This window comes from Hermetia illucens, chromosome 6 (genome assembly GCF_905115235.1).
Source record: "Hermetia illucens chromosome 6, iHerIll2.2.curated.20191125, whole genome shotgun sequence".
Classification (NCBI taxonomy): Eukaryota; Metazoa; Arthropoda; class Insecta; order Diptera; family Stratiomyidae; genus Hermetia; species Hermetia illucens.
In genome coordinates, this window is record NC_051854.1 from 18,159,665 (window position 1) to 18,182,434 (window position 22,770).

At 39.3% G+C, this 22,770-nt stretch overlaps 1 protein-coding gene across 2 annotated transcripts; it reads right to left on the reverse strand.

Annotated features, from left to right (window-relative positions):
• Positions 1-1,229: 1,229 nt before the first annotated feature.
• On the reverse strand, positions 1,230-20,926 carry LOC119658706 (tropomyosin-2). Of its 2 annotated transcripts, none has more exons than XM_038066315.1 (5): positions 20,777-20,925; positions 13,353-13,779; positions 13,058-13,277; positions 3,771-3,948; positions 1,230-1,596 (listed from the first exon to the last, which is right to left on the reverse strand). In XM_038066315.1, exons 2-5 carry the CDS (start codon positions 13,724-13,726, stop codon positions 1,514-1,516), a joined length of 855 nt encoding a protein of 284 aa, XP_037922243.1. In that variant the 5' UTR covers positions 13,727-13,779; positions 20,777-20,925; the 3' UTR covers positions 1,230-1,513. The 2 variants fall into 2 exon arrangements, with proteins under 2 accessions (XP_037922243.1, XP_037922244.1); XM_038066316.1 differs by lacking the exon at positions 1,230-1,596 and adding an exon at positions 3,151-3,326 and having other exon boundaries at positions 20,777-20,926.
• Positions 20,927-22,770: the final 1,844 nt, after the last annotated feature.

Sequence of the window (22,770 nt, forward strand, 5' to 3'; positions counted from 1 at the left end):
CCTCGTTTAGAGATGGAAATAACCTCCGGTCGTGCCTTCCTCCTATCTCTATTTTTCCGAGGTACCATCTTTCTACAGGCTTCCGCATCCAACTTGGAAGGTCTCCACTCTCTCTCTCCGGAATAACGGCTACGTGAGTTGCGCCAGCAGCTTGTGCGTCCTCCCTTACCTGCACAACTTTTTTTGGAGTTGAGTCCTTTTTTCTCTCAAGGACTTGCTGCGCTATTGATTCGTTCAACCATTCACGCAGCCTCTTCTTCGGCTTCTTTTCTCCCGAGTTTTCAGTGGTCATCACTTGTGTTACCTGGCTAACATTTTCGCTCGGTGCCTTCACTCCTCTTTCAATCCTGGACCAGCCGAATGCCTCTTATCATGGCCTCTATATTTTGTTGAATATTTCGGCGCTGCATGAAAAATTCACAAAGCGATAAGATTTTATTACCCAGTACGATGAAGCCAGTTAACAATTGGTCGCTGCATCTTAGGTCGCTCGGGTGGTTGGGTGTCTTAGTTTCCTCCTGCCCGTACCCCCTGCACTCCTTTTCTTGGGAGTAGCATTTTCACTCGCAAGGGCATGTTGTAATGCATTGTAAGGGTGGAGATTTATGAAGAATTGAACCTCTTTTAAACTGGTCCGTCAATGGAACCAGTTTTTCTTCCCCAGTGGACTTGCAAAATTTAATACTGCAGTATCCGCAGTTCCTATTACTGCGGTAGCTGGATATCGACGGTTTGCCGCCATTTTGTTTGTCTCTATTTACCATCTGTATTGTGCTGAAGCTTATAAAAAGCAAATATCTGCTGGTCTACCAATCATTATTTAACTAGACTTTCTCTCCGTTTATTGAGCAAAGAAAAACGTAGGTGGGATTTCGAAGTTTTAAGTTTATGTATTACTATTATTACCCGATGATGAAAGTAGAGAGGCTCGAAGTGAAAGTCAGCCGAATTCGTTTCCAAATTCACCGAAACGAGTAGCAAAAACATCAATTTGGACCATTTAAAACTTCAAAAAGATGTATGCGCATCAATATTTTAATAACCGTTTTTTTATTGTTTTACTTATATTAAAATTCTATGTTAACAATATTTATGAATGAATGTCGAATATAGCAATATTAACTGGAAATATTATTCAAGGCTTAAATGGAAATTATTTTTTAAATTAAAGGTTGTTTGGCTGATACAGAACAGGAGAGCTTCTCAAAGAATTTATGCAATAAAATAAATGATTGGTTAAAGACTTTATTGTTTATTTTTCACTTTCACAATTATACAACAACAATCATCGTAAATTTGCCAGGCATATTTATTTTCATTTAAAATTATGTATATGCATTGTTGCTTGTTGGTGTTTTTTTTTGTTCTTCAATAACTTTAGAGTGATAAATATTAAATACCATCGAAATATAACTCAATTGACATTTTCAAGATGTTACTTTGCTCTATCATTGATAGCAGAGTGGGCCTAGATGCTGATAGTAGAGAAGGAAATGTATTTCCAATAGAGCATTTAATAACCAGCCAATTCGGCGAATGTGGAATCCATTTCGTCGGCAAGACTCTTGTATCTGTCCTTGTTGATGCCCAATTCGTCTGTGAAGATAAATGGAAGGGTAATCATATTAGATATTGGATTGTGATACAGAAGTTTCGTGAGATGTACCTCGATTATAGTTCGGATGCCAATTATAGTGGTTTTAGTTTAGGTTACTTAATTGATAATTTATTGTAATATGAGTATATATACAAACATCAAGCAAAAGTTGCTAACTTGAACATATCCTAATTATTCCCTTTGACTTTCAATCTTATAAACATTCTTATTTTCTTGAGACGACTTTCAAGTGCCAATTGAAGTAACAATTAATGCTTGATTTAAGTTATTGTTTCTTTAATTATGATCTTATTAGAAAAAGAAAACAAAACAATACCTGCATTATAGCTTCGACCCAAAATAATTAAGGTCCATGGAATTAGTAATTATAGCGTTGAAAAATAAGCGAAGGCACTTGTTTATTTATAATATATTGGTAGTAACAACTCCTTCAAAATTATCTCAAAGATATTACGTTATAGCTCCAATTCTTCACATTTTTTCTCAAAAATAATCTTTCCAATTTTAACATTATTCTCGATAATCTATTTTTCAGTGGTTCATATATGTTATTTATCTAATTATTGTAAATCTTGTATTTTAGTGCAGTACTAAACAATTTATGAAAGAAAGTGAATTACTTGGAAATTAAGGAATCCCAATGTCAGTTTAATTAATTTCTTCAGATTGTGGGTACAATTAATATTGAATTTTCATATTAAATACAATTATTTGATTTGCTTTTCGTTTAAATCCAAAAATCATGACAGTTAATAAAGTTTAGTTGAATGGCAGTATTTAGCAGCAGGTTAGAGTGATACATACAACAATATTACAGTGTTAAATAGTTGTTAAACATTTCATTTATTACTAAATATTGTATCTGGATGTTATGAGAAGGAAATTATAGTTTGACTAGATTCCTAAAATCTTCTTCCACGATTGTTTGAAGACGTGTAAAATACTTGAAGGATTGAACTTCTAGGGATTCATATGGATTTTCACATGATGAGAACGAATACAACACTTCTCTCAGTAAAGTGCCTTTAGAAAAAAATTTTGCCTGCTTATTATGGAATTAGAATGGTTTCCAAAAATTTCAAACTTTTCTATGTTTTAGATTTCATAAAAACGTTCTCCCATAGATATGATGAAACGTGAAAACAACAGAGGAAAGGGAACTTCTCATGAAAAACTACTTCTTATATGATTCTTTCCGCTACATGACCAACGTTTTCCATTATTTACAAGTTCTGCTCCTTTGAAACTTGTTGAGGTTTTTCTTATTTACAGAAAAAGTGTGTGCAGGATGGATATTTTTGTGCAATAATGAAATTACTGTCTGAAAAACATAAACGAATTTGTTCTAAATAGTTCACACATTCTTATTAGAGATAGCCGGAAAATTTCAAACAATCTCATTGTATGGAGAGAAAATGCAATCATTTAAAAATGTGTGGTTCAGTTATAAGTTGTGAATAGTGTGCAAGTCTGCAATTAAGTCAATTTTGACTTTGATCTTTTGATTCGAGTGTGCTGTTTTGGAAAATTTTGAAAACTCTATGGTTTTGTGGTGTCTTTCATCGGAACGAATCGAAAATGTCTGCATTACAATTAATAATAAATAGAGGGAGATTTTTATGTTTCTAATATCCAGTAAGTTCAGCAAATGTTGAATCCAAATCGTCGCAGATCGCTTTGTATTTTTCTTTTTCGTGGAAGAGTCGGTCTGTAAAAAGCAATAAAGCATACAAAAATTTGCACAACTAAATTAAAATGAAAACAATTATAAGCACAATACTATCTTTTTCTGCATGTTATTATCTAAGTAGAGAGGAGAGTTCGATAAAAGCTGTACATAGTTATGTTTATTGATAATGACATGATGTCACAACTAATGCATGCTCATCGAAAATCCCTTTCCAAAAAAAGTTAATTGAGAATATATATAATGACTTTAACTTAAAAATTTACTGATTTTTCACTTCGTTTAGAGCGAAATAACGAAAAATTTGTTATTTATAAGAAGCTTAGGAAATAATCAAAAAGTGAGAAATATTGATTGTAAAATTTAAAATACAATAATGGTTAGGAAAAAATATATTTTGAGCATCCATTTTTCCTAAAGATTGATTTAAGAATATTTCAAATTCAATAGAATTATTTATGTTACCTTCTAGTCTGTCGACTTCCTTTTGGAGCCTCTTGACTTGCTTCTCAGCATGTTCAGCACGAGTCTCAGCCTCCTTCAATTTGACAGTGAGAGTTTTCATTTCACGCTTGAATTCCTCTACCCGTTGGTTGGCCTTCTCCTCAGATACTTCCAGAGATTTCAATGAGTTTCCTACGACCTGTTTGTTAAAAAGTGAAAACGAATTCGTTTATTTATGTAACTAAACCAAATTCAGTTTTAAAATAGTTTTTAATTTTTTAACTGATTCTTTGCATTTGTTAAATTGTAGAAAAAATGTTTCACAAGGGGTAAATTACAATACGTTAATATCTTCGAACTGAAGTTTGCATCCAAAAATTAGACAGGTGCTAGCTAATTTATGTTGTGATCATGGCTAGGAAAATCTAGGTAGACCAAGACTAATTCGCTAATGCCTTGCTTGGAGTGGACTTTTTAAGCCGTTTTTATAAAGATGCTATAAAAAAACAGCAGATTGCATGCATGCATGCATGGATTTTCATAGAGATTTTCCAGAATGATCTCTTTTATGTTCATCAAATTCATTAAAACACAGCCGACTAATCCACGTACGTTATTCTCTTCAAAATTTGATATAAACCTCGTAACACTATAAGACGTTCTTGATCCAATTCTAAAAGGAAGCACTAGAGTCTGCCTAACAGTTTACGAGTTGTCAGGAGTTTGTATAACTTTCTGATTGACTCAGAGTGTCACATCTTGCGACCCTCCATCCAAAAAAGAAGACATCCTTTGTCATGCGTGCGGTCGGTATACTGATGAACAGATACGATGAATCAAATCCAACTTCAGCAGGATATCGAACCCTTCTGTTTTGTTAATGACAAGAACAGTACTTTGAGGCAGGAATATTTCGAGCAAATTTCTATGCTTCCATAAGCACTGCCGACTTTTGGAGCAATTCCACCTGTCAAAGTCACTAAATTCGCGGAAGCCATGAAAGCAACAGGACCTGACTGCATCGCAACTGGGTCTCAAGACTGTGACTCAGTGAGTCCTTCAATTGGGTTATTGCGTAGGATACACCACCTGAATGGCAAGGAAGTGTCACGGTTTCAATATGGAAAAAGAAAGGTAGTCCAGCAAAGTGTTCAAATTACCGTCCAATCCAGTTGCCGGCCTACACCGGTATTTTTTGAACGTATTCGCGACATCGTTCAAATAGCTGTGGAGCAAGCGTCATGAACTGCGGAACCTCTGACGCAATACACGCTGCTCGGTTACTCATGGAGGAAACAATGAGAAATATCATTTGATCGTCTGCCACATGAGCTCATCTGATATGTTCTGCGGCAACAATTAATACCAGAAGAACTCGTGCGCTGAGTTGAATTGCTCTATTTCGAAATGTGGCGGGTATATCAAAATCGCTTCGTGTCTCTGCTACTGTTCATCAAAGAAGCACCCTCTCACCACTACTCTTAATTTTTATTATGGATGCCACACATCCAACGTCCAGCGTCCTATCCACTGGTTTACGCAGATCATGTTCTGACGTCGAGAAAATTGCCCAAATATGGAATGATCGCCTCATGCCACGCGGTCTCAGATATAATCTGATTAAACAGATTTTTTGACGACTGATCCCCTGATAATGAAACATACATCTCTATCAGTAGCAATGATCTGCCCAGAACAGTACGAATTAAATATCTTGGATCTACGCTGTCAACTAATGGTGGACTGCGTTATTTCATTGCTTCTCATATTAGCACAAACTGGATAGAGTGACGTTGCACAACTGGCATTCTTTGTGATCAACGAACCGTCCGTGTGTTGTTTTCCCTGTCGTTCTTTATGGTTCTGAGTGTTGGCTAACTATGAGTGGCAATGAACGGAGCTTGGCGGTAATGGAAATGAAGACGTTGCGTTGGGTCAGTGACGTAACACGCCATAATCACATCCGAAATAAGGATATCCACGAACATATCGGAGTTGGACCGATTGTGGAATAATTGGGTGAGTGGCGCCTTCGATAGAATGGTCAATTAATTTCCACTGACGAGAACTCATTTCCCAATATTAGTCTGAACATCGAAGTCGATGAGAAATGATTGAAACTACCCAGATCAAACATTCGCCAGAGCAAAATCGCGCAATCGGTGAAGACGAGTCGACCCTGCTTCTGAACGGGACAACGGCTGAAGAAGAAGAAGAAATCCAACTTGAGCATCATACTGTGAAGTGGAGTAGGGTTTTATGGATTTCGACAAAATCCTTTTGTTCTTCTTCATCACAATATCCACAAGGAGAGGTGAGCAGGAAGAATATATGATTTGTTGTCACTTCAATTGAATGGAATGATCAGAGGGCATCTAGCGTCTGGACACATAGTGTACTTTTGAGGCTCTACCGGGTTTTAACAATTAACTCACTTCAAGAAAGTGCTATGTATTAACTCCGCCATGCTATTAACATAGTATGCTGGTCCCAAGCCCAGGTAAAGGAGGAGGGTTTGAGGCAACGTACTCTGTACTATCCTCAGTAAAACAAAAATAAAATGCTGAGATCAGGGAAAGAGATAAATAGAGTTTAGTTGGAGTTATTCCACTATGCTAAATCCTACCTGATCTCTCTTGGTGACAGGCCCCGCGACAGGTCGACCAAGAAAATGCATAGAATGTCGTTACAAACATGATGATCGGATTAAGTCACAGGCCTCGGAGAAATGCTAGGGCGTCCACCTCAGTCGACGCGGCAGGACGGGCCCCGGTCCTGTCGAGAAATGGGCAAGGGTTCTTGACGCATGGACGGCGTCAGGACGTAAGCAAGTTAGTCCGCACACAACGAACAAAACAAATACGTGTCTGCACGCTAAATGTTGGTACCCTAACTGGAAAGACCGAGGAACTCGCAAGAGCCCTTCGGAAAAGGTGCATTGACATCTGCGCACTGCAAGAAACCCGATGGTCTGGTTCCAAAAGCTGCGACATTGAACGCGAACGCGGTAAAAATGGCTACAAACTTCTCTATTTTGGTAACCCACACACTCAATATGGTGTTGGCATTGCCATCTCAGAGGGTTTCCGTGATGCCATTAAAGAAGTCGAACGATTTGATGATCGGCTGATGAAGCTCACCATTATATCAGCTGATCGCACTATTCACTTCTTCACCGCGTATGCACCACAGACAGGCCGACCTGATGCCGAGAAAAATGCCTTCTGGCAACTTCTCGATGAAAAGACTTGTCACGTGCCTGCTGACGATTACATAATCATTGCCGGCGACCTTAACGGTCATGTGGGTGAAAAGGCAGACGGTAACAGGTGCCATGGGGGAAAGGGGTTCGGAGCGCGCAACGAAGATGGCGAGCGTATAATCGATTTTGCGGACACCCATGACCTTGTACTTATGAATACATGGTTCATCAAACGATTGTCTCATCTTCCCACATTTTATAGTGGGAACAATAAAACGCAAATCGACTATATTCTCATAAGACGTCAACATTTTACCACTGTCACTGATTGCAAAGTCGTTCCCTATGAGACCATCGCACCTCAACATCGGCCGTTGATTGCTGTCCTGCGAATTAAGCCACCGATAAAACGGCGTGAGGAACGCACTGGCCCGCCGCGCATTAAATGGTGGCGATTTGGTGAGAAGAACGAAGAAGCGGTCTCACTCATGCGATTGCCAACCATTACGAATGTGGAAGAATCATGGAACCAAATGAAAGACACGATCCACAAAGCGGCCTCTGCAACCCTCGGGGTCACCAAGCCGGGTAAGCGGTACATCAACCGAGATACTTGGCTTTGGAATGATGATGTTGAAATGAAGGTCCGTGAAAAGAAACGCCTCTACCACAAATTTCTCGACGATAAAACGCCTGCTAATTGGCAAATTTATAAGAATGCCAACCGGGAAGCAAAGAAAGCGGTCGCTGTCACCCGAGCGAACCATTTCAAAAATCTTTACGATAAACTGGACACTCGGGATGGCGAGAGAGATCTGTACCGACTTGCTAAAAGCCGTGATAAACGCACACAGGATATCGAACACTTCTGTTGTGTTAATGACAAGAACGGTACTTTGCTTACTGATCGTCGAGCCGCGACGGATAGATGGCGAGAATACTTCGAGCAGATTTCAACTGAAGAATTTGCTCATCCTCCACTTCCACAATCATTGCCGACATTTGGAGCAGTTCCACCAGTCAGCGCAACTGAAGTCGAGGAGGCAATAAAACAAATGAAATCGGGGAAAGCAACAGGACCTGACGACATCGCATCTGAGCTCTGGAAAGCAAAGACCTGGGACCCAACACCGTGGCTGAGTGAATTCTTTAACCGGGTTATTCAGGAAGGAAGAACACCATCTGACTGGCAAGAAAGTACCACTGTTCCAATATGGAAAAAGAAAGGTAGTCCAGCAGAATGTTCAAATTACCGTCCGATCCGGTTACTTTCCCATACCATGAAGATTTTTGAACGCATTCTTGACAACCGTATTCGCGAAATCGTTGAAATAACCGTGAATCAAGCTGGATTTGTCAAGAACTGCGGAACTACTGACGCAATACACGCTGCGCGGTTACTCATGGAGAAACACCGTGAGAAGCATCGCCCTCTTTACATTGCCTTTCTGGATCTAGAGAAAGCGTTTGACCGTGTACCACACGAACTCATCTGGTATGCTTTACGACAACACTTCGTGCCAGAAGAACTCGTGCGCTGGGTTCAATTGCTCTACCACGATCCGAAAAGTAAAGTTCGAAGTATGGCGGGTGTATCAAAACCGCTTCGTGTCTCTGTTGGAGTTCATCAAGGAAGTGCTCTCTCACCACTCCTCTTTGTCCTTGTTATGGACACCGTCACACGGGATATCCAACGTCCAGCGCCCTACACACTGCTTTATGCAGATGATGTTTTCCTAGCATCTGATAGCAAAAATGATCTCCAGCAACTTGTTCAAAAATGGAATGATCGCCTCATGCAACACGGTCTCAGATTGAATTTAAACAAAACTGAATTTTTGACGACCGATCCCCATGAAACAGGCACAATCACTGTCAGCGGCAGTGATCTGCCCAGATCTGAGCGATTTAAATACCTCGGGTCAACGCTATCAGCCAATGGAGAGCTGCGTTATGAAATTGCTTCACGCATTAACGCAACCTGGATGAAGTGGCGTTCCACAACTGGTGTCCTTTGTGATCGACGTATCAACGAACGTCTATTTTTTAATTTACCGCAATGTTGTCCGTCCAGTCGCTCTCTATGGTTCTGAGTGTTGGCCGACCATAAAAGACAATGAACGGCGTCTCGCGGTAATGGAGACGAAGATGCTACGTTGGACTAGTGGCGTCACACGTTTAGATCACATCCGAAACGAGGATATTCGCGATCATTATGGGGTTGCACCGATCGTGGAAAAGTTGCGAGAGAGGCGTCTTCGATGGTATGGTCACGCAATTCGTGCAAACGAGAATTCACTTGCAAAGATTGGTCTGAACATCGAAGTCGATGGTAAACGACCAAAAGGCAGACCTAAGCAACGGTGGCTTGATACGCTGGATGGGGATTTGAAAGCCTCGAGATTGCACCCAGATCAGGCATTTGATAGAGCCAAATGGCGAAGCCGATCACGACGAGCCGACCCCGCTTGTGAACGGGACAAAGGCTGAAGAAAAAGAAGAAGAAGAAGAAGAAAGTGCTATGTATTGATTGATTAAAAAGTATAGATCCTTTTTTTTCATTTTGAGATTTCATGCTCAAAAAGATCCTATGATAATTGTTACTTAAATTCATGATCAGGGTAATAGTGAGAAAATCCAAACCCAAGGATACATTTATGCGGGCTCCTTTCCAATTCGAAAATCTACCTCTCTCTATTCGATGGTCTGAGGGAGTCACATTTTTCCTTTTTCTCTCTGTCTCTCTCTGAACGAGCTTGCCAGAGGCTCACCTTCCTTTTTTTCTCTTTCGACGAGCCTGCAAACTTCACGCGTTTATCATTGAGCATAAGTGTTTGAAAGCCATGAGCTTGGCAGTTCTAAGCTAAGCTTCGACAAACCTGCCAGTATCGACCAATGTTTCGCATGCACTCTGCACGTTAAGATGCAGGAAATCGTTTCTAGTTTGGAAAACAGTATACTGAAGATCACTAGCTATTCTGCCCAACATTTTTTGTCGCTATGTGATTGCGACTGAATACTCTGGTGGATGTCAGCAAAACTTTCCTCATGATAATATTCTGGAAATGTTGCGGGTATTGAGGTTTAGGACATGTTTGACTGTCGCCAGAGCCAAGCTGGGTGCTCATTTTTTTAAAATGTCTTCCAACTCGGACCCTCTTTCAGAGAGATAAGCCTAACTCACAAAGCAATTGAAGCATCAGGCAGTTGTGTGCTGCGGGCAGGATCATAGGGAAAAACCGTATCTGGAATGTAAATTATGCCCCCTGCTTGAGATGGCATCCCGACCCTCAAGGAGAATCACCCCCGTATCCAATGCTCTTTTGGTGTATCTGCTTCTAAAGAATCTTTCCGATTTTTAGCTCTTGTTTTTCAAAGAATTGCCCGATTTTCTTTATGGAAAGCAACTGAACATCGATTTGTGTTTTCTAGAGTTGGTATACGTATGACGCTTATCTCAAGGCTGGCTACGTCTAGATTAACTTACTTCATCGTCTTTTTCTTCTGATTATTAGGCATATTATGGATTATAGGCATATTAATAATAATAAAAATCGTTGGTGCAACAATCCATATTGGGTCAGGGCCTTGAAGTGTGTTAGAGCGCTTCATTTAAGACCGTGACGGTACACTACAGGATTATAGTACCCTGTAGGAGGCAATGTGGTCAGCATTGCGCTCGCCGGAGATTATTATCCTGATTTGACTCAGATACTCATTGACAACATATTACTCCTTAAAAATACAGGTCTTAATATTACACTTTTCACGTCCCAAGTGCGTCCTTGAAGAAGTAGGTCTACCGATAGATGTTGGGAAAAGGACACCCTTGCAAGAACACAGAATAGAGATAAAAGACCGGGATTTCGTCTCTAGTGCCCCGCCAACCGGAATTCTATTCCGAAGCAATGAGATTGGGAAACTAACGCCTAACCAACTCAATATCGCACAGTCGAATAAATAACCACGAAAAGACGTTCATTTGCTGAATTTTATCGTAAAATCTTGCATGACGCTATCTAGACGATGCCATTAAAGAAGTGATTCTACCCTGGGTAGAATGCTTGTGCCAAGTTACATTAATCCAATTCAAATTGACCGCTTGTCTAACAACGCCTGTTCAGGCGCAACTAAGGCTTCTTTCTATATTATTGAGAACCTAGCTTGAACGGCGTGCACCCTGATCTACACACGTATTGGCTGGCTTGCAAATTTGGCCACAACCCCTGACATCATCAATTTTTGCATTGTAAAGGGAAATTCATATATATAGAAAATATTGAAAAGCTAGTGGCGGAACACTTCCTTATCACAATGTATTGAATCAGCAAGAATCCTCCCCCTAGTTTAGCGAATCAGAAGACAAATTCGATGATCTTTAAAAAAAATATATTAAAGAGAACACATGTCTTCAAGTTCCCAAAAATGCATCCCATCATGGTTACTGGTGGGAGAATTCAACGCTCAAAAGTACACATTGACAAAGTTCTCCCACGAAGTCGAAAGGACGATCTTTAATAAGCTCCAATTTTTAATTACTAGAATTAAAAAGATGTACAAAAGGGTACTGGGTACTCATTGAACAGGACTTTAAGAGCTAAAAAGGGCAACAAATTAAATACCAACAAAATCTAGTTTAGCTTCGGCCGACTTAGGCCTGTATTTTATTAAACCACGTCGGTCACGCTGCTCCCAGGTCAGAGGTGAGGTGTCTGCCCCGAAGTCACATAATTTGAAATTTTGTTACTTGCATAAGGCGAAAGGGACCAAAAACAATGAAAGTAAGTTGTTTCCCAGCTAGTCCGGTCTGCCATCAAGTGCAACTAAAACTTCCAAAACGGGAAATAAGGCTTTTTTGGAAATCCCAAATGACAACTTTCAAGGCAGAAATAGGCGTGATCAAAGCATTGTAATATCACCGCGTTGTAAGCCGGATTGGGAAAACTATAATCTGCTGGTAACTAGCGGGTCCCTAAACTGAAATCGTCTAGTAATAAAGTTATACAATGTCTGGGACGATTCCATGGACAACCCCCGTAAAAATATTTTGAACGCTTTCGGCTAGAGGTCACAGTCGAAGAATCGAGCTACTTGGGAAAACCATATCTGGAATTCTAGATAAAGTTCTGAGTCGTGCTCCAACCCAAAGAAGCAGAATGTAGGTATTGTAGTACCCTATGAAGTGTTTGGGTGGCATTATAACCAGCACAACCAGCATTGTTTCTCCTGCGGTTTTCTTGACTATTTTCTCCATCGCTTAAAAAGTGTTTGCAGCTCAGTGAGCAGTTTATCTGTAAATAAGCATATGGGAAGTATTGTCTGTGGGTGGGTAGGTAGGTATCAGTGGCCACTCCGAGGAGCCCAATCAGCGCTGTGGTGCGCCATTTTGATGCCATAAACTAAGATCGTGATCGCTGTTATGAAAGCAACGAAGCAGAGTCCAGCTCTTCAGAGCCAGCCATAGTATTCACAAAGGAAAGCAGCTCCCCCACCCTGCGGCTAGAAATCTCTCTGAGGTCCCCAAAGAATGGTGTACATAGTGTCCATAGCCTAGTTTTAGCTAGAGCTCGGCAATAGCAAAGGAAGTGCCTGAGGGTTACCTCCTCTTGTCCGCAGCTCCAGTAATTCAAATTGTAGGGTATGCCGAGTTTGGCGGCATGGTCCCTTATATGCCAGTACCCCACAATGTTCTACAAAATATTGTCTACAGTTAAAACTTTTCTCGCTTGGGTAATACCGCCATTTGCTTTGTATAAAAACTACAATTTCTGACTTATGGAGGTAACTTATTGGGGAAGTCTGTTATTAGATTATATATTAAACAATATACGGAACAATTGACTATTTGGAATTTTATTTTCCAGGTTACTGAGCAAATGTTGCGTTGGTAAGTATGTAGGAAAAGTTGATGTTCAACCCAAGCACCAAAGGATTGCCCAAAGGCAAAGGAAGGATGAATAGATGGGAGAATCATTTTCGGGCAAACAAAGGATATTCTTTTCGTTGACGGACCTTATTTCAATTCTAAGGTATATTTTATGTTCCTAGTAACAGTTTACACCTTACGCAAAACTAACTACTCCCAATCTAAAATTCAATCACTCACCTTCAATTCTTCTTCAAGTTCCATGATCTTGGCATCTCCACCACGGACACGATCTTCAGCAACTTCAAGTTCATCTTCAACGAAGGCCAGCTTGCGTGAAACTTCATCGGATTTACCATCAGCATCTTCAGCGAGGAGACGGGCTTCCTTCAACTGGTTGGTGAGTTGATCCATACGTTCCTCATCTTGTTGAGAACGGTTTTCGAGTACTTTGCACATACTAACCGAGAAGTTTAGATATATTATATAATATAATAATTTCCAATCAATCTTTTATCGTGAATACTAAACTTACCGGTTGTTCTCATCAGCCTTTTGAGTAGCTTCCAACAATTTTTGGGCGGCAATTGTTGCACGTTCTTCAGATTTTTCCAAATCTTCTTCAATCTGTTGTACCTTACGGTTCAAAGTAGCAACTTCAGATTCTGTGGAAGTCAAAAGTTTATCCTTCTCTTCCAGTTCTTGATTGGCAGTTTCCAAAGCATGCTTTGAGGTGACCAAATCAGCTTCAACTTGAACCAATTTCTTTTGCAATTCACGGACTTCTTCCATAACCTTGTCGGCACGGGAATTGGCATCGCGGGCTTGACCTTCACAGGTATCAGCCTTGTCCATGGCATTGTCTTTTTCAAGCTTCATCGCTTGCATCTTCTTCTTGATCGCGTCCATGTTGGATGGTTTTTTTAGTTACTTACTACAGAAGAAAAAAATATGAGGAAAATCTGTGGAAAGAAAAAAATATGTTATTAGCTTTATTTTTCATTAAAATAGGTCAAAAAAAACTTTAAAATACAATCAAAGCAAATTTGAAGTCATGATATTCAAGAAGCAATCATCGGTGGTTTTTCTCGTGAAAATCATTAAAATAAAATATAATATTTCTTTAAACAAATTGTATTTCTTCTGTTTCACTCCACGTTAGAACATAGATCCTCCACAAAGTGTCTCCTGTTCTGCGCTGCCAGAGGTACTTTCTTTCAACTAGTTCAACAGTGTTTTCTTTCATGGTATGCACGGCCTACTCATATCTTCTGTCCAAGTTTAGGGCCTGCTTGCTAAGTTTCTTGTTGGCCTTCGCAGAGGGTGTGTAATCGATGGCCACTTGCGTCTTTCAAATTAAACTACTAAAGGAGTTCTCTTTAGTTTTCCCATAGTTTCTGATTTTTTTTCGCCCTAGCCCGGATACCTTGCCCACCAGTTCTAAGGGTATAGTACGCCTTTTAGTGAATCATGATTTACTGTGGCGCGGATGTGCCGCTAACACTATTTTATCCGTACATTCCAAGACCTCTAATCGATTGATTGATGTCCACTTGGTTCCGCCGAGTTGTATAGTGGATCTAGTTATTACTTCGTCTACTATGCCATCGAACAACACTTGAAGGAACATGCAGTTGGAGGGATCTTCGCCTGAATATATATTCTTCGGGTCTGCCAAATTGCCTATATAATCATCCCTTGAAATTTTCAAATGTGACAGACAGAGTAGAAGTGGAGAGTGGTCGACATAGCCTATTCTCTTCCTGAAACCAGCTTGCGCTTCCTAATGGTCATCTTCTTTATGCTGTTCTATTCTGGGGCGACACATACAAGCAAGGGTTTAGCTAAGCCGACGCGGCTATCGAATGGGAGAAAACTGAAGAAGGAGAATGTAATAATGTACCCCCATTAACTGCTGCATTTATTCAGAAATTTAGCGATTATTCCCTCTACGAAGTGGGTATTCGTTTTGCGCTCCAAATTCATTGGAGTGTCGGTTACAGGGCGCTTGCTCTCAAATTGGAATCCGTTTTAAGGAATGTGGAATGTGCTGGAATTCCGTTGGTCCCTTTGCCTTGTGAATCTTCAAATTACGGATGGTTAATTTCTTATGGTCTCGTTGACTTGTCTCTAGACGTTTATTCGTTTCTCGTTTTTCCTTTTCCTTCTCTTTTATTTGCACTCTATGTTCGTTATTTGCTCTTCTTGTCCGAACATCTAGCAGCCGCTGCTTCCATCTTCAATATCTGCGAATGAGGTCTTTTTATAGGTTCCTTATTCGGCCATTTGAGGTGTCCCATAGGAATTCTTGTGAGGCAACGCTGTTCCGCTTAATTCTAGGTTGCATTTTAAAAATAATAAGTAAGTCTATTCAACCATGATAATGGTTGTTCTGTTATATCCTGTCATATTCTACGCACTGAGGTATCGTCAGTGACCTACATACTAATAAGTTTCATTTGTGTTTTTTTGTTTTTCGCAAAGACTCTGTCTTGTTTAATAGAAAGAACATTCGTTTTTTTTTGTAACTCATTATGCCTATACATTTTTTAAGGATTGAGAGAGTACTGAGCTCTGATCCATTAGTCCTTCCTTTTGGATTGAGCACTACGGACGCGGTTTTCAAGAGAACATGGTTTCGGTACGGCGTAGTATCAGCAGTGTCGAACCACTTTGCACAATGCAAAAGCTACTACGAACCAACTTCGTGAAATGTTTCCTCAAATATCTCGCTTCGGTGACAAATTTGATCCCCATAGACGTTTTACTTTAGGAGTATCTTAAGAGCAAATGTACTGTATGTAAATGTACCCGTCCTCAGACTGAGGTTCTGCAATCTTGCCCGGCAGATGCTACACCTTCTCTCCCTAGACCTTCACATTAAATACGCTGTAGCGTGCAAGTATTGTCAGATTACGTGAGTAACATGTTAGACGAAATTCCTCGGGAACTTTGTGTATTCTATATAAATTATGCCGAAATTCACGAGGAACTTTTGAAGGAGTTTCCAGCCACGACAAAGTGAAAGTATTCTTCACCGAAGAAAGGAGGATTTTTGTCGGAAAAACAACGTAACTGAGTCGCACGGTCTTCCAAGATTCCCAGTGTATTCCAAGTGGAATTACTGGCGGTACTGAAAGCCTGACGATGGCTGGGATAGTATCCCAACCCCAACCGTAAGGTAGCCACTCTGACCAACTGTCAAGCGGCCAGTAAGGGCTTGCATTCGGAACAGTGCAGGAATGTGCTGATCAGTCTAGGTGGCACGCTCAAAGTCACCCTCCTCTGAGTTCTCGGTATTAGGGACCTAGAGCGGAATGAATGGGATGAGTAAACAGACAGGGCCGTACTCTTGGCAGTCCCTCCCCCTGTGTCAAGTCAAAGAGGATTTGGGCCGCCCATTAAAAATTCCATTCGAAAGAACTTTTGTGCGATCTGCTCCGTGCAGGATACCTTGCTCCCTGACCCTGTATACCCTACAAAGCTGACGAGAGGAGAGAAAACCCTCAGGCACTTCCTTTGTGATTGCCCAGCTCTAGCTAGAGTCAGGCTACCGACACTAAGTAAACCATTCTTCTAAGACTCCAAGGAGATTTCTAGTTGCAGGGTTGGCGGGCTGCTTTCGTTCGTGAATGACTGGGGCTGACTCTGAAGATCTAAGCCGGCTGGGCTCTGCCTCTTTACTCTTCCCACAACAGTCATGGTCTTGGCTTTTGGCATCAAAACGGCACACTACAGCGCTAATTGAGCACCACGAAGCGGCCACTGATACCTACCTACCTGGCTGCCCGTTACAAAGCATGGAAGACGTAATCTCTTTAAAACAAAGCACGCATTACTGATGATTATTTTTCATCATCCATATTTTTGCAAGCATGTGTCAGTTAAATATAATTCAAATTGAACGCCTTGACTCTTCCATGAGGCACTCCATTGTATCAAATTTTCTGAGTTAGCTTCAAGTTTTTAGTAGGTTTTTGGATGTCATTTGGAAGGATCTCCATGACCCCTTCTAGCACGTTTACGTTGACTATGTGATACCCTTCCACAATTAATAGTTCTCCGTAAACTAATTTTTCTTCCTATCTCTTTTATGACAGATATGATACAACGAGTATTTCGTACACTGCGAAATAGGCGGGCGTTTTTTCAAGAACTTCTTTAGAAAAAGGCGTATTTGTTGCAACTGCTCAATGTGACCAACCGTCGTGGAAACATAACATCATTCGACTTTGCAAGGATAATAAGGAAATATCACCGCTGCTATCACCAGGAAACCATCTATGGGCGTATTTGTGCAACTGCTCAATGTGACCAACCGTCGTGGAAACGTAACATCATTCAACTTTGCATCGATAATCGGGAAATATCACCGCTGCTATCACCAGGAAACCATCTATGGGCGTATTTGTTGCAACTGCTCAATATGACCAACCGTCGTGGAAACATAACATCATTCGACTTTATAACGATAATCAGGAGACATCACCTCTATTATCATCAGGAAACCAACTATGGACACCAACTGACCGCCGTTCCTTTCAGGTACGTGGAAATTGCATTAAGATATAAAATACCCGCAACTAAATTAATATAATAACCTGACCTCACAACAAAGAAGCTTAAAAGAGGTTTCAGTACACATTGTGATTTATTGGTAATGATGGTAGCTTGCATTTTCTGTTGAAAGAACGGAGGAATTAGATGATTAGATGTTTTTTAGGCCCGACGACGATTGTAATCAGGCCTGACGAGAGGAAGTGGAAAGGAGAGATGCCCTCCGGGCCCGGAATGGCAATTTCAGTGAAAAAGGGGATAATATGGGGTCCGTTTAATATTCATCCCAGAAATGTATAATTTTCACTCTGGGCTCGGTAGTTTTGCTTATTTTTCACACCGGCCCGGATTTCCTCTCTACGGCCCTGATTGTATTTTATGGTCTACCGTGTCTATATGCTTACCACGCTGCAATTGAAAAATGTCTTGTGATTTTATAGGAAGCTTTTCAGTACATTTTTTTTTTACAAGAAACTTCCACCCAAACTTTGTTTGTCTAAATGAATAAATGAATGAAAGGAAGAAAGGCCTAGTTTTGGTCGATACATCACAAAAAAAAACAGTACAACATAAGGTCTTACAAAGCTAAAGAAGGGATCAAATTTCTGAAATACCGGATATAGATAAATTTAAAACTGATAAATTTTACCTAAAAATCTTCAAATTGACTTAATTTTTAAAGAAAATCTGTCCTGAATATAGTATCAACTCCATTTGGATCTTTCCATGTATAATGGCGGCATAATATTCCGCAGGTTTTTAGGAAAAGTCAACTGTACTAGCTAAAGGCTCTAAATCTAAACAAAATAAATTTGTTACTCTATTAACCATCATGAAAATAAGAACACCCCATATTTGCCTCTCTCCCCTAAAGCCTTAAACAAAAAAGTTGAATACTTCGTCTCTAATCAATGGTAACTTCATACTATTTGATAACTCGATTGTCACGCCCGTTTAGGTAATAAGCTCCCTTGTTTTGAATGAAAATTCTATGGGATCGAGTAATTTTGGAACAGTCATTATTCGATATTTCCCCGGGCTCAAGCGTGGAGGTGAAAACAGGATAAAATTAGAATTCATGGTCTAATTCAAGTATTTTTGAGAATAAATAGAGAACAATTTCCTTAATGAATAGTTTTTGCTTTATTTTTTTGATTATGAAGTTTTTGATAATCGATTTTGAGCAAGACAGGACCACCACCGAAACCACCTCCCTCTCCGCTCGATCGATGGGTACGCACATGTCTTTTTGCATAACAAATTTGAACAAAAAAGCTTTCTTCAGAATCGGTGCGTGATTACTTATCTCGACAGGAAATCTAATTGTTTGCAAGCATTCGTCCTATGGCTGGATCCCCTAAATCAGCGTAATATATGCCATTTTCCGTAACACAATACGTGAACAAAACTTTTTGTTGTATACTAGTAATATAATATATAAAAAATACCGGCTTCCCAAAAGGATAAATACCATATATCAGTTTATAACCCACTAGAAAAGAACCTTACAACACCGTAAATACTATGTAAAAGCATTGCGAACAATTATTTCGAGGACCTTGACAAATGCCGGTTGATGAAGCAAAAGGCTCATCAACTGGGTCGAATTTAATTAGGAACTATGCTGTATGATATCGGGAAAAATATTAGGAGTATACTGCGTTTTAGTGTTAATAGTTACAAAACATGTGACTCGACTTCACAGAAAAGATATCAAACAATCAAAACAACTACCACAATTATGTATATAATAGCTAACAGGATCTCAAGAACTTGAGTTTGCATTTCCGATCAGACACCTGCATCACAACCCAACTAAAGTCAGGGAAAAATTTGTCAACTTTCCCTTCGCTACCAGATACTTCTCAAAACCATATCTAAATTTGAGTCGATATTCATATAACAAAAAATATCTCATTTTACATTTTCCATTTTCTCTATCAACTGTACAGGCAGGCATACCACAAGAGACTATTCATAGTCCATTATTATTTGTCACTGATGACGACACCCAACAAAACAGAATGTCGCCAAGTTGCTCTCATTTTTTGTTGCTTTAATTCAAAAGAAACTGAATATCTATTTTCGAAAAAAATGACACCCAAGGAAAATTAGTAAAATGCTTTTGAATAAAGCTAATATGTGAAAACATTAAGATCTGGGAAAATATAATAAAGATATGTGGAAGAAAACTTCAAAGCTTAAAGCTTCAATTTCGGGAAATCTTAGTTAAAAATAGCCACCTGGTCTAAAATAGAAAGAAAAACTAAAGATGGACAATCCGTCCAACAGAATTTTTGTTGCACCTACACAAAAGACTATTTTTAAATCACAGATTGAGATTGGTTTCGAACTAGGTGGGAGCATATTTGCTAGATCTAATTTTTTACTCTCACAGAACATCACAACTTCCACCAGTCATAAAAAAAAAAATAGATAAAATCCTCACGATTACATCAGCGAAATCTGCGAACGGAAATGGATGACTTAAGAAATTTTTTGGATTTAAAAAATGGTGGCACAGTCAGAAAATGAGGTCCAAATTAGGCTCCTGGGTTTGAAAAATTGAATTTAATTATTTAAAATAATAGTTACCATCTATTACTGCTTTAAAGCAAATGCATTCCAGATGCAATTGCAGGCATTGAATTGGAGTCATTTTTCATCCACGCGAAAAGGAATCTCAGATGGTTTAGTATCTTTTTTTGGAGCCATTAAATGTAATCCTATAATATTATTAATAGAATGTTTTAATTAGTGGTGAACTAATGTATGTGTAAAGGAACCCCATTAACATAGCCCCAAAGCCGTGTGTGATCAACAAAACAATCTTGGCACCAGTGCTATTCAAATAAAACAGAGGAATTAATGCTTTCGTGTATGTGAATGTGTATATGTACGAGTATGTTCATGATCAAGATATCTATTACCAAATACCATATATGAGTTGAGTCGAATTAAAATAACCACTCTAAGGTGAGCTTTTCCTACTACATATTTTTCGTTATTTCTACGGCAATCTGCAGGACGATCATAGTATAATCCATAATGTAGTTTGGAAATTAATTATTATTTCACTAAAAGGGAAATAATCCATTTTCTATTTGCTCTGCATTTAATACTCTTATATTCTCCACATTCACAATACACGAGTCAAGTATTTTTTCCAGTTCAACCACTAAATATGAATGCTCCTTGAAGTATCCGTTAGTATTGCTGCAAACTTTAATCACAATTTAATCACTTATTAAAACTTTCACTACAATTAAAAACTACTTTCACTAATATTTTTAAGGTTATTTAAAAAGGAAATAATTTCTAAATTTCTGATAAATTTAACTTTGATAAAATTTTCAGAATTTCAGAATCCAGAAAAAAAAATTTTGTTCCTCGTGAACCAACCTGAGCGCTTGAACCACTCTATGCGCCAGCAAATACGCGAAAGCACTGATGGTGATCAAATTTTTGGGCCCCTTAGCCCCACCTTGTTAATGTATTAGAAGAAGAAAAAACACAATCACAAAACTTAAAAACATTAAAAAAAGAATTGAAAATATCTTCTGCAATTCGAATTTTGGGAAAATTCATACAAAATATCCCATCAAAAGGGGAAGCGATCTCATAACCCCTCTGAAACTTCCCTCCATCCTGTGGGGAAGCAAGGAAAATTCAATATTCAAATAAATCACCTGATAATTTCTCAATTCCCCTGCGGAGTAGCTGGATGCAATCGGAAAATATCCGTTGGTTTTCCGAAGTTAAAAATAAATTTTCCCCAACATAAAATTTGTGTGTGGAGATAAACTTTCCCTTAACCACAAATACAAGGCGTGGATCTGTATTCGTATCCATGCCCTGGTTAAAAATAGTCGCTAAAATCGCGAAGGCTTGCCTCAACATCACCAGTCACTTATAGGCCAAGCCATCTATTAATGAAGGCGCCTTCCTGAACTCATCTAACATTTTGAAAAATCTTTTTAATAATTTTAAGCATTTACAAAGCAACCAATAATATTTGTGATTGGCCATGTAATTGAAAAGTTCGAAAAAAGAAAAATCACGTATTATTAATCGAATGGCGAAGGATTTTGTGTAATGAAAAACATTACTTAGTTTGTTGAATTTATTGGTCTTCATTACGGTGGTCCAATCATGACAAGGCCAACATTATTAAAAATTTCAAAATTTATTGATTTGTACTGAAATTCTAAAATAACGCCATGAACAAATGGTATACATTTTTAAATTTGATTATTTAAAATGCCCAGCACCTGGGAATTGAGCACTTACTAAAATAACAAGACAATAATAAATCCTTTCTGTTTGACAAAAACCCCTACTCCTTTACCGTAGCACAAATGAAGGCTGGACCAGAATAATTACAATGGAAAAAGAATTCCATATTTTTCGCAGCCTGAAGGTGAACAACACCCTGGATATGACTGGGCACAATTTAGCGTGGCAGATACTATTACCAAAACTTAATTTATCTTAGAAAGAATTGCCGATATTTCTTCATTCAAGCTGTCATTATTTGGGTGTAAGATCCCCTCAATTGTCAGTGTAGGGATACGTTTATGAAAATATATATACTTTACACGACTCTATACCATATAGTAGGGTGAAGTTTAATCGCAGGCACTTGAATGGAGCACGCTGCCGGGTCGGATCAAGTTGTTACCTAGAGTTACTCATTGTCAACTCGGTAGTTGTAGGACAGATGACTAGAGGCCAAAGAAATCCTTTTAGTTATTATATCAATGTCCTACGTCTGCGTTATATTGATCCGAAACTAATAATATTTTTGACCCGCCCATCGCAATCTGTTGAGCCGGATTTTATCCAAAACCAGACGGAGAATACGGAATCGTGCATCCTCATGAAGAGAGTCAAAAATTCTTCGAAGGATTCTTCTCTCGAACGCGGCCACAAGTTCGCAATTTTTCTTGCTAAGAACCCAAGTCTCCAAGGAATACATAATTACTGGCAAGATCCTAATCTTGTACAGTAACAGGTTTGACACTATGATGAGACGTTTCTAGCGAAACAGTTTTTGTAAGTTGAAAAGGATTTGGTTGGCAGCCAACAACCGTGGATGGATAATGGTAGATTTGTATACTCTCGGGTTGTTCTTCCCATAATGTCCATATTGTCAGCGTAGGCCAGTAGTTGGGTAGTCTTGAAGACGATGGTGCCTTTGGCATTAACATCTGCATCACGGATCACTTTTTCCACGGCCAGATTAAAGAGGACGCATGATAGGGCATCCTCTTGTCTTAGACCGTTGTTGATATTGAATGGTCGCGAGAGTGAACCCGCTTCTTTTATCTAGCCTTGCACATTGATCAGGGTCAGCCGAGTCAGTCTTATCAATTTCGTTGGGATATCGAACTCTC

What these genes read in the sequence shown, in the direction of transcription:
- LOC119658706 (XM_038066315.1), bottom strand. Translation starts at nt 13,726, where the DNA reads ATGGACGCGATCAAGAAGAAGATGCAAGCGATGAAGCTTGAAAAAGAC. An exon ending in AAGGCTGATGAGAACAACCG is followed by an intron (nt 13,278 to 13,352) that starts GTAAGTTTAGTA and finishes CTTCTCGGTTAG; the next exon opens with TATGTGCAAAGTACTCGAAA. An exon ending in AACTTGAAGAAGAATTGAAG is followed by an intron (nt 3,949 to 13,057) that starts GTGAGTGATTGA and finishes TTTAACAAACAG; the next exon opens with GTCGTAGGAAACTCATTGAA.